Raw genomic sequence first — 12,457 nt, 5'->3', positions numbered from 1 at the left:
GTAACTTGAAAGCTCCACATCGTTCCAGTGTATGTATTATCGTTGTACATTCCTAAGCGTGTGTATATTATTATTGTACAATTCTAAGTGTATATATTATTGTTGTAAATTTCTAAATGTGTGCAACATTTTTATACACCTCTAAGTACGTGTGATATTGTTGTCAGATGTTTAATTACAATAATAGGGTATCTTAAGTACTTATCCAAAGCTTCATACCTTAGCACATATTTAAAAATTGTAATTAATGTCAATAGTTTTAAGATTACCAAATAACAAGTGACATACACGTATCAATAACTGCTGCAGTATTCGTAAATATATTGACAATTGTTACCATGCTGTTAAATCCGATGTTCTGTTAAGGGTGATACAGCTTTGTATTTTTGTAACGAATAATTATTTTATCACACGGTTGATATGTATTAATATGGTTAAAACCGCTAACAAAAATAATGATAAAACTGATTTTTTTTAATGCTTCAAAATATACCTTACATTGGATCACAAATTTATCACCTCCAAAACATTAGCAAATGTTCTGAATGTTATCAAAGATACTAGGTTAAACAAACTTGGTAGGCTATCGATAACATATCTGCCAATTTACATAGCTAATCATTTGAGATTAAAAATATTTACATGTTAGGTTATACAAGTAAATCCAAGTTGTGTCTTACTCAATAGGCCCTGTATGGCCAGATGGTTAGGGCGCTTGACTCGTAATCTGAGGGTCGCGTGTTCAAATCCCCGTCGCATCAAACATGCTCGCCCTTTCAGCCGCGGGGGCATTATAATGTGACGGATAATCCCACTATTCGTTGGTAAAAAAGTAGCGCAAGAGTTGGCGATGGCTGTTGATGACAAGCTGCCGTCCTTCTAGTTTTATCCTGCTAAATTAGGAACGGCTAACGCAGATAGCCCTCGTGTAGCTTTGCGCGAAATTCAAAAACAAACTCACTCAATAGAATTTCAGTAAACCTGACTTTTCCTTACATTAAAATTAATGTGGTGTTAACAAACCCTTTTATTTTACTATAACTTTAGTTTAAGAGAACCAGTGATACAGTTTCTAAAACAAATCAGTATCGCTTTTGGTATAAGTGATTTTATTATTGATAAACTTGCAAAACAGTTGGATTCTATTTTTTACTTTCTTAGCGTAAGAGGGGGCTGCCTAGCAACATTCATTTTATCCGTGTAATATTTCATAGTGTTCAACCAGCATCAAGTCAACTTACAGTATACAGTGCAATGATTATGCGAGACTAAGTTCCCGTATTGCTATCGTACAATCAAATTGAGCAGTTACACACGCGTTCCCTGAAATCTATCATGAACATCAAATCGCAAAATAAAGTCACAAAGAAGTCCTTGAAATAACCAGGACAACCAACATAGAGGTTATACTACTCAAATTACAGTTGAAGTGGATTGGACACGTAATAAGAATGAATGACCATTTCCTCCCCATGAAGATTATGTGCAGGGAACTGAAAGAAGGGAGATGAAAACAGAGACGTCCATACAAAAACTGTAAGGACTCCGTAAAAAAGCCATCTTCAGTTTTGCAGTTTAAAATCAAAAGATCTTTTACAGTCAGATTTGAACAAATCTTAATCTCTCTTAAGAAAGCTTCAAGACAGCTACATGAAATAACTCTCCCTGTTTCAATGGACTTACCGTGGCCCGATTGTACATAAAGATTCAGTCTCTGAAACTTCATGCAATTCCACAGATGAGATCAGACGAGAAATACATGTATTCACCATCAAACACATAAGATCAGGGTTGACCAACTTATTTTTCATAGTGGCCACAACTGTGGCTAATGAAAACAACATTGGTCACATTATTAAAAAAAAAAGAAAATTGTTAATTTAATAAAAATAATTGCATTTTAACTTACCTTCAATGTGAAAATTGATGGGGATTCGTGAAATTTGGCTTAATGTCTGTGCTCAATGAGCATCTTAGCTCTGCCTTTAAATTTATGTCAGTAAGCCGAAATCTGTATCTAGACTTAAGAAAATCTAGTGCAGAAGATGTTGACTTACACATCCATGTGGATCCAAACATAGAAAATAAATTTGAAATTGCTATTTTTAAACTTGGAAAACTCTCACTTATCAGAATAGTGAACCACATCTCTCTGATAGAGCATTCTTGTTTACCTCTTATGTGTTCTACACTTTGCAGGATAAGCATCTCATCTTCAAATTCACACTTATCAAAAGACAAAAAAGATATAATTTTCTTACTGAAATTTCCTAAGTCAAACTGAAATGAATCATGCAAAAATTCAAATATCAGTTTCAAATTTTTAAATTCTGTGAAACGTGATTCAAATTTTTGAGATAGATTTTTGATCCAGTTTACGAAGAGATCATCTTTAGCATCAGAGAAATCATACTCCTTATTATTTTTTAGAAAACTATTCAACTTTGCAAAATGTGTCAAATCATTTTTTGTAATTGTTCTGCAAGGAGGTTTAGCTTTCATTGAAATTCATGAATAAACTGTGATTGCCCGCTTATTATTTTACCTCTTCCCTGAAGCTTCGTATTCAAATTATTCAAGTGAGCCATCATGTCGCACAGAAAGTGCAAATCACAATGCCATGACAAAATTTCAATTTCAGGGAAATTTTCAATTTTACCTTTTTCAACGAGATACTCTTTTATTCGAGGAAATAAGGAAGTAAATCGTTTCAAGAATTTTCCTCTACTTAACCATCTTATATTTGCAAAATCAATATTTCTTTTACAAGGTCAGCATCAGAGAATGATATCCTTTTTTGAGCTAGAATCCAAGCTACTTTATAGCTAGCTAACGTAATTAGTTCTATCGATGATAAAAATCGTTTTGGCCCTCTTTTGTTCATGAAGTTGTGCTTTCAGACGGCTAATTTCATTTATACGATTTTTGCTGTCAACTGGAAATTCTACATCAAATTCGTATGTATGTATAAGGATGTATAATTTATTATTTCTAAAAACGTTGTCACACAAAAGACGCACTGGCTTATTATTTGCTTCAATCACTGTAAATTTCAACTCCCAACTTTCATTAAATTCTCGTTTCACGTTTTTACAGTCATGTGCCATTCTCTTTTCGGCAGTAATGCCAAAATCAGTTAAATTGTCTTTATTTTCTGAGTGTTCACCATCATCTGAATTCTTTTGTTTTCGAATTATCTACTTATAGGATTAAAAATAAAATATATTTAAACACTTGAAAGTTGTACAATAAAAATATGTTTGCAAGCGCATGCAAAACAACGCACACTCGATAACAAACATCTAAACCAGAACGACGTTACAAAATGGGCGGAGTCTGTGGCAATGATGAAAAGCGCGATATTAGCAATGACGTGAGACAATGCAGTTACTGATTACCAAACTTGCGTTAAAAAAATATAAATAATGGAAAAGTTGATTCCTAAACTTGAGTTGGCCGACATTGTGCTATCTACTGGCCACATGTGGCTAGCAGCCATTGAGTTGGCCACAATTGTGCTACCAACTAGCCACATGTGGCTAGTAGCCATGGAGTTGCCCACCCCTACCTCAGATATCCTATTAATTCATGATGGCCTTTGGCGCATCACAATTCTTGTGGTACGTCATATACTGAAAATAATGTGTAAACATGACTCTTAAAATAACCTGATAATATCGATACGGGAAATTTATTAAAAAAGAGGATTTCATCTTTAAAAAATCACGATATTAAATTATTCACAATTATTTTATAAGTAACCAATGGTTTAGCAATGATTTTATTAACCATGGTCAATAATTACGAACTACTTTTTTATGTACTGTTTATTTATTTAGAATTAAACACAAAGCTAAACAATGGACTATCTGTTCTCTTCCCGCCACGGGCATCGAAACCCAATTTATAGCTCTGTATTTATTGGATGCAAAAAAAACAACAAAAATTGCACATGTAAACATTTGAAAAGTATTACTAGAACACAAAACACATCAATCAAAGTTATTTAATTATTGTAGTTTGTTTTATTATCATGAAAAGAAAATCAGAATGCGAAGTAAACATACAACCAGTTTAGGATAAAGCACATGCAAGAAATGGAGTTTTTACGAAAACATTCGGCGTATAGTGTAAAGCTGTATACAATCAGCGCCAGCCTTTTTAATTTTTTTATCTTAAGATGTTTGGTATTGATTTCCTTACTTTAAAATGTACATTTAAAAAATCATTTTATCCAAGGAGTTTATAACAGGAATAGTTTCTTGGCTTCTTTGTTGGGTTTTTTCAGCCTAAGGCTACCCTACGAGCTAACTATCTGTGCTGTGAGTCGTTAGACTTACTGCTGAGCCACTAGGGGAAGTTTGAACAAAACAGGATTATAAAGTGTGTTCCATGTCACTTTATTAGTTTTAAAACAGCTATGTTATTTTGTATAATATTATTAATATCAAAATGTTACATAGTTCGATTAAATAATTTGGCTTTAAGGAAGGAGAAACGTTGGATGTAAGAAACACCCAGACTAAAATATTAAACGGAGTGACTATTACCTCATTATTAATAGAAACAGCATTCTGTTAAAACTCAGCCATTAATGAAAGAAATAGGGGTCGCGGGCTCGAAACCGGTAGCAAAACATTTTTGCCCTTTCAGCTTTGGGGATGTTATAAAGCAACAGTCAATATTACTTTTCGTTGGTAAAGGAGTAGGCCAAGAGTTGGAGGGTGGGTGCTCTTCACTAGCTGCCTTCCCTTCAAATTAGGGACAGGAAGTTCTCGAGTAGTTTTGCAAGAAACTTCAACAAACAAGCACTTCACTGTCAAACACTTTTAATTTGATTATTGTCGTTGGAACATAAGAACTTCAGGTCTAATGATTACTGTTGTATAAACAGCATCTTCTAGTGTTGCTTTATCATCGGAAATAAAAGAACAATCAACTTGAAGTTAGGAGCTAATCAGATAAACAATTTTCCAGCTTACAACACACATGGTTTCGTTAAGAATTAAGTTGAGCTCTTAATAGAAATATAAAGACTTCAGTGATGTAAAATGCTGTTCTATAATTTTATGACAAGTATTTTGTTTGTTTAGAATTAAGCACAAAGCTACACAATGGGCTATCTGTGATCTGCCCACCAAGGGTATCAAAATCCGGTTTTTAGTATGTAAGTCCTCAAACATACGACTGTGCTACTTGGAGGCTTTTGAGAAGTAAATTAAAGATGCTGATAGAAATATTTGTATACTTTTCAATCATATTGATCCAATATGATAATCGGTCAAGAAATAACTAAATGTCTGCCTTTGTTTTAAGTGAAAAGTCACACAATTGGTTACATGTTATGTATCTTTCGAGGGTCTCGAACACCGAATTTTAGCGTTATAAGCCCGGAAGCTTACCGCGGAACAGTTAATTGTAACCAAGACAGAATTAAGTGTTAGTATTAAACATACTATCATGTGATTTTCAAACACGTAAATAAAATAAAATCTACAGGTCCAGTTTTGTACATTGATAGGTTACGTGACCTTTTATTTATTTTGAATTTCACACAACGTACACCAGGGTCATTTGCCATAGCCGTCCCTAAATTAACAGTGAAAGACAAGAGGGAAGGCAACTAGTCAACACCACCCACCATCAACTGTTGGATTACTTTTATACCAATGAATAATGAGATTGAAAGTTACTTTATAACGCCCCCACTGCTGAAAGAACGGGGATTCGAACCCCGATTGTCAGATTACGAGTCAAGTGTTTTAACTACCAACCCATTAGGAATAAAAAAAAACATACCCTGTGTTAATTTACTAAATCATTAAATTATATAAAAAGTTTACACTACAACATGAAACTCATAAGCGGGAAACAAAGCTCATACGACGCTCTGCTGAGGATTATGTTTTATAGTCTACGTTCATCAATAACGTAACGCATTTCATTGTAATGTTTTAACATATTTCCTTCACTTGGCTGGCTTGTTTTGATTTTTTTTTGTTTTTTGAATTTCGCGCAAAGTTACTCGAGGGTTATCTGCGCTAGCCGTCCCTAATTTAGCAATGTAAGACTAGAGGGAAGGCAGCTAGTCATCACCACCCACCGCCAACTCTTGGGCTACTCTTTTACCAACGATTAGTGGGATTGACCGTCACATTATAACGCCCTCACGGTTGAAAGGGCGAGCATGTTTGGTGCGACCGGAATTCGAACCCGCGATCCTCGGATTACGAGTCAAACGCCTTAACACGCTTGGCCATGCCGGGCCGTCTTGGCTGGCTAAATAACCTCGAAAGTCGTATAGTGAGAATATTAAACAAAGTACAAAGAAAAAAAAACAGCATTTTGGAAAAGGGATTCTTCAGTGTTGTCTGAGGAAACAGAAAAAACTTGCATAGCAGGAAGTTTAGAGCAGCCATGTGTTTCAGAAGTACATCCAGTCTCCAAGGCAGTCTGGTGCAATGTCCACGCCATAAAAGGTAATGCCACAATTACAAAAACAAAATCTCTGACCAAAAAGGCCATTATGATGAAGCTGAACATGTCTCTAGGTATTGTAAACAGGATGAAAACAAAGAAAAACATCTAAAGTTTATGCTATCATAAGCTGAAAGCTCAGAGGCTTTCGGTCATATTTTGAAATCAATGACTGTTTTCATGAGAGAACTGGTCGAAGAAACTAAAATCGCAACATTTCCATCCAGCCACATACATATTAAGTTCTCTGACGTTGATTCAATGAACTTTTATGCTTTTATCTTCTTAAACAAAATCTTATAAGCCGACTTCAACGTAAGATGAAAGGTTTGTAAACAGTTTCCTTTCAAAGTGATTGCACAGTTCTTTGCACAATTTGTCACAAGAGGCGTTGTATGATTAGCATAGTAGGTAATTATGATCATTGATGGTAAAAAAGCAGTTTTAAGGACGGCAGTGGATCTGGATTACTTTTTTAAAGTAATATCTGGAATATTACTTTTTCAAAGTTTAATGACTTTTCAGTTGTTCATGTTTCAAAAAATTACCATTTATCTTTGCTAGTTTATAAAGTAAAGGCAAACGTGGTAATGCTACACTTACAACTTTCTCATGAATGTTCAAATGTTTAGGCTTTGGATAGTTTTATGTTGACTTAGTGCGTTTTTGTATTACTTTAAAAATATAGTTAAAATAACCAAATGTTATGTTTAGAAACAGACAACTAACAAGATTTAGTTATGAAATTAAGTACCAGTATCTTAAATTCAGATTTGGGTATATTTAAAAAATAAAACAAAATTTCCAAAACTTATGATTTAACCACTATACTTCCTACAGCTGCTATAAAATTTTGTAGCTGTTGTACATGGGTCAGACATGGATTACAAGTTAGTGCGCTAAGCTGTGGCTCGTGATGTCCAAAGTTTAAGATGTACTGTGTTGAAGTGTTTTAACTGTAACTGTCAGTTCGAATATTTTGTTACGAATAGCCGTTTTGGAAACGGGTGCTATTGACTAGTTGTTCTCCCTCTGCTCAGTAAGTTTAAATTAGTTTTAGGCCATACCTAATCCTTCTGAGTTCCTGATCTGGTCATATAACACATGTATTGCATTAGATGTCATTCAGATTGAAAATACCAAACGTCTAAGCGTTGTACAGGAGCGAAACAATTATTTAATTTTCACAAATGGGCGTCCGCAAGATGGGACAAGGAAAACATTTGTCCACCCTGGCATTTCAGAAGAAAATTTATGTAAATAATTTTGATAAACGCATCACAGAATAACACCATTTAATACACAAATGACGCAATTAGGTATACATAAATAAAAAACATTATCAACCAGAGCGCCCTCCAGTGGCACAACTATATGTTTGTGGACTTACAACGCTAAAAAACGAATTTCGATACCCGTGGTGGGCAGAGCAGATAGCTCATTGTGTAACTTGGTGCTTAATTTAAAACAATAACAACCTCAAACAAAGCATCGCATTAAAACATTAAAACAATGGCTGCTCATACCTCGAATAAATTTTGCGGACGCTCATGATTTTAATAATACGATTTCCATTTTCAATTACATATGTAATAGGTTTATACGAAAACAACGACCATATGCATTATCTCAGCAGACAGCCCGATGTGTCTTTGCTATAAGGAAAACACAAATACATATGAATTATCATTATTATTTAGTTTTCGAGTTATTTCACCAGAGGCTGAAAGAGAGTAATCCTGTATCTGAAAAGCAACAAAAGACATCTCAAACATTGTTGTTTTTTAATTCTGTGGTTGTATTTTATAAAAATAACGAATACTCTCAAGGTGCTTCTTTTGACGAGATATACGTGAATCTTAGTGAATGTTGAAATATTTGATTATAAATTACTTATTAAATCAGTTTCAAGTTATTGCTTTGTAAACTGCATGAAAAACGTTTATTAAAACAGTGGTGCAAACACATTTATAATGCCAGATTTCGTTGTCACATTTGGAATCACACTGACAAAAGTGGCCTGGCATGGCCAAGCGCGTAAGGCGTGCGACTCGTAATCCGAGGGTCGCGGGTTCGCGCCCGCGTCGCGCTAAACATGATCGCCCTCCCAGCCGTGGGGGGTGTATAATGTGACGGTCAATCCCACTATTCGTTGGTAAAAGAGTAGCCCAAGAGTTGGCGGTGGGTGGTGATGACTAGCTCCCTTCCCTCTAGTCTTACACTGCTAAATTAGGGACGGCTAGCACAAATAGCCCTCGAGTAGCTTTGTGCGAAATTCCAAAAATACAAAAACAAAACAAAACTGACAAAAGTTTACTTTTCTAGCACTAGGTGGCACTATATTTGTGTTGTTGAATACAATTTGTCAATGAGGTTTTTTGTTAGGCTAAGTCAAAGGAACATTTTAGATATGTGATCGTAAATGTTCATCGTCGTGTATGTTTTCTAGTGGTATATGATATCAAAATCAATTAGAATTGTATAATATCAGGCTTATTATTTTCTATATATAAAATTTTATAAATTATATGTTTATGTTAATGAGGTTGATAAAATAAGCTTGATATTTTCACATTTAATTCATACACAAATATATGTATATACGTTGTCACTTCAATCAGTGTTACTATTAATACTATTAGTCTAAATTGTATTGATTATTACTTATATAAAAATATGTTAATCGTTTTATGTTAAGATTTAGGATGTGATAGCAGCCGAAAATTTAACCTCTGGATCTGCCCGTACCTTGTATTTTATAACTGAAAGTAACAATAGAATGTAAAAAGTAACGTAGATTCAGGAATTCAACTTTAATTTGACTCATCTGTTATTAATGTATCTATAAAGCTCGTGCACGCTGGGTGATAATAATAGCTTCCAAGTACAGTAAGTTATGCAACAAAATAGCATAAGTTAAAAAGTTTCAGGTTATGTGTTATAATGTTAAGCTGAAGAAAATAAATCGTTCATTATGTTTTACATACAATACAATTGCTGCTTTAAGTAGTGCTTATGCTTGTCGTATATTACAACTTGTTTTTCTCAGAGAAAAGACAAGGTTATGACTAACAGTAGTAATATACTGAATATGTTGTGTTCTAATGACATTTGTTTAACTTTTTAAGAGCTTTTATTATTAATGTGGATGAAAGAAATCATACAGATATTGCCTGTAAGAATACATTGAATACCCAAAGCAATCAAACAAATTAACTATAATCCTTATCATATTATTAATATTATTTCCCAGTAGGATAATTGGCCATTGGAATAATTTGCCTTCGGGTGTAGTAGAAGCTGCAATATAATGCCAGTGGTTGTTCCTTTACTAAAAGCAAATATTTTACAAAGTTGATATCCAGTGAGTTTTGCTTTCCAAGACTAAAATGTTTCCATATTTTAAATCTAATCCTTAAGTTATTCCAAGTTCTTTTGAATTAAATAAGTATTCTCTACAGTATTGGATTTTTTTCCAACATTTTAGTATCCTAAATAAATGTGAATATGTTATAACCTAGGAAGGGGTTCAAATAATTAACAAATGTAACTTAATCAAAAATTTCCAAAAATATATGTGTAAGAGAATACAGTTGCTTGCATTCTTTCTACTACATGATGACTGTTTACTATGACCTTTTAGTCAATTTAGTATGTGTTTTATAATTTTTCAATATATTTAGTATATATCCTCACTTTCCTGTATGTTAAATAATAATTTATTAACTAATCATTGGCATACATATCTATCATAGACTCTCAGAAAGCCAATAATGTGTTTGAATCCACTTTTGATTTAATTTCAGATCCTCTACAACTCAAAATATAAATTGTCAAGCCTTTTTAAAATATTTAAAAGCATTATTTTTGAGAATAAATTATTGTTCTTCAATAAATGTAACATTTTTATAGGATATATTATATTGAATATGTAACCCGTAATTTGAGAAAGAGCAGAGAATTTAGTTAGTATAAACTTTCCATTTTTGAGTGGTAGTTGACCCATTTTTTAAAATCTGTAATTGACAACTAGGTATTTGCTGATAATTTAAATTTCAGGTGAACTTGAGAAGCAGGCAGATGTGCCAGTTTAGCTCTAGGTAGAAAAGGATGTCTCTCAGACAAGCCATAAGGTCCAAGTTTCGTTCAGAAAAACCTGACGCTGAGAAAGAACCTGACACTCCTCCAAGTGCTTCAACAAGTCTACCATTTCGAAATTTTCAGGAGGACGAGATGTGTTTGTTACATGAAGATGTCCTCGGTCAAGAAGAGGAAAGTCTGTTGCAAGTATGTTCAGGAAGATTTGTGAGTTTGTTTGACTGAACTATGACTTCTTTCCATTACACCTAACTGACTTAATCTAGCTTGTACTCGATGTACTTGCATCCATTACTATTATACGTTTTCATTGGTTAACCATAGAGTACTCTCTTTCCACTTTCTGTAGAATTCAGTATTTTAAACATAGATTTTTTTTTCTTCAATGAGCAGATTTGTGCTTCTTCACAGCTATCAATCTTTAACATGGCTACTCAACAGGCTTACCATTAATGAATTAAATGTGTTTTCTGAAAAGAAATTCTGATATTCTAGTAAATTATAGTTATATATGTACAACAAGACAAACTGTTTCTGTGAAATTTTCAAAATGAATTTTATATTTAGTCTTGATCAAATAAGGATAATATAAGAACAAACAAGATGGCAGAAAGGTGTTTAGTCTGTCAAGGTCACTAACCTTCAGTTTTTAAGTCATCATAAGATCACCGTCTCAGGTTACATTGTACCTTTGATACCTGTTTATCTATCTAATAAGTATCCAAATATACTTAAACTAACAGTGTATATTATATCAGCAGGCTAAGCATTAATCGTCATTTGTGGCTTGGGCAACTGATATGTTCTAATAAATAAAAAGAAAGACCCAAACAAACTATCAAGTATAAAGTGGAAAATAAAATCCAAACAAATATTAAAATTATCCATAGATTTTCTGCTTACACAAAAATGCAAGATGACAAATTAATTAAAAAAAAAACTAAGCCTAAATGCTTATGATCTATCAAGCACTAAGCCTTAATATGACTTTTTTTCAAAGACCAATAATTAGTGTGCTGAAAATTCAATAAAGTTGCAATCTCTTTGTTGTGAAATATATAAACTCTCAATTTAGCAAAATATGTAAACAGTAAATCACCACTTAACCTTTGATATTTTTAAGAATCTTGGGAAACTTTAAACAAATAGTTTATTAATCTGTTGTTGATATTGTTCTGACCCAATAAAAAATGATAAATTTATTTGGATAGTTAGTGTTATGTAAAAGGCAGTAAACTTAAAGTTTCTTTAAGCAAATTGATTATGGTGTGATCACATGGACAGTAAAGCTATATTAAGCTAATTATTCCTGATGTACTTAAAAGTTTTCATTTCTGTTAGTGTTTTGTAAGTTGATGCTGTTGTTCAGATTATGAATTATTGTTTTTGTATTAAAAGTTGGAGTAGCTGTTTGGTATCATTTTCTGTTGCTTTATATTTCCTAAGGCAGAAGTTACCCAGGATTCCAGGTTTCTCACAGACCACCTTCGATCAGCTTATGAGACTCAACTCAACCAGTTGCATGAACAACTTTTAGCTGCCATCTTGGAAAATCAGCAGCTGTGTATGTTGGTTTTAGTTTATAAATTATAATTTGTAAATGAAAGTTGGTAGAGAATATTTGGAAAGAGCATTTATTAAAATAACAAATTAAAACTAACTTTAACATTTACGAGATTTAGTGCTATAAAGACGAGCCACTGCAGTAGGAATAAGCTTCTGGATTAGTAACCTTGCCCAAATGATAAACATAAAAAAACCAGACACCAGAAATTAAGCCCATACAATATGTAGTTCTATAATGGTCATGTCAAATGGAATTATATTTTTACATAACAGGTTTGAAATAAAACAATATTATAACAATAAGGGGCTGTTTAGT

At 33.2% G+C, this 12,457-nt stretch overlaps 1 protein-coding gene across 6 annotated transcripts in view; it reads left to right on the top strand.

The window, feature by feature from the left end:
• The first annotated feature begins 8,815 nt into the window (after window positions 1-8,815).
• Window positions 8,816-12,457, top strand: part of LOC143236970 (GRAM domain-containing protein 4-like) — a 55,307-nt gene continuing 51,665 nt past the window's right edge. For 3 of the 6 annotated variants that reach the window (XR_013019825.1, XM_076475714.1, XM_076475719.1), the window contains exons 1-2: window positions 8,816-10,764; window positions 12,022-12,139. Coding sequence is in view for 5 of the 6 variants with exons in the window: in XM_076475714.1 (XP_076331829.1) it covers window positions 10,588-10,764; window positions 12,022-12,139 (295 nt within the window). In the remaining variant the exon portion in view is untranslated. The remainder of the gene's footprint in view (window positions 10,765-12,021; window positions 12,140-12,457) is intronic. The other 3 variants (XM_076475717.1, XM_076475718.1, XM_076475715.1) reach the window with 3 other exon arrangements.

The sequence above is a fragment of the Tachypleus tridentatus genome, chromosome 13 (genome assembly GCF_004210375.1).
Source record: "Tachypleus tridentatus isolate NWPU-2018 chromosome 13, ASM421037v1, whole genome shotgun sequence".
Lineage (NCBI taxonomy): Eukaryota > Metazoa > Arthropoda > Merostomata > Xiphosura > Limulidae > Tachypleus > Tachypleus tridentatus.
The sequence above is the reverse complement of the archived record's forward strand: the minus strand, read 5'-3'. Positions and strand labels throughout refer to the sequence as shown.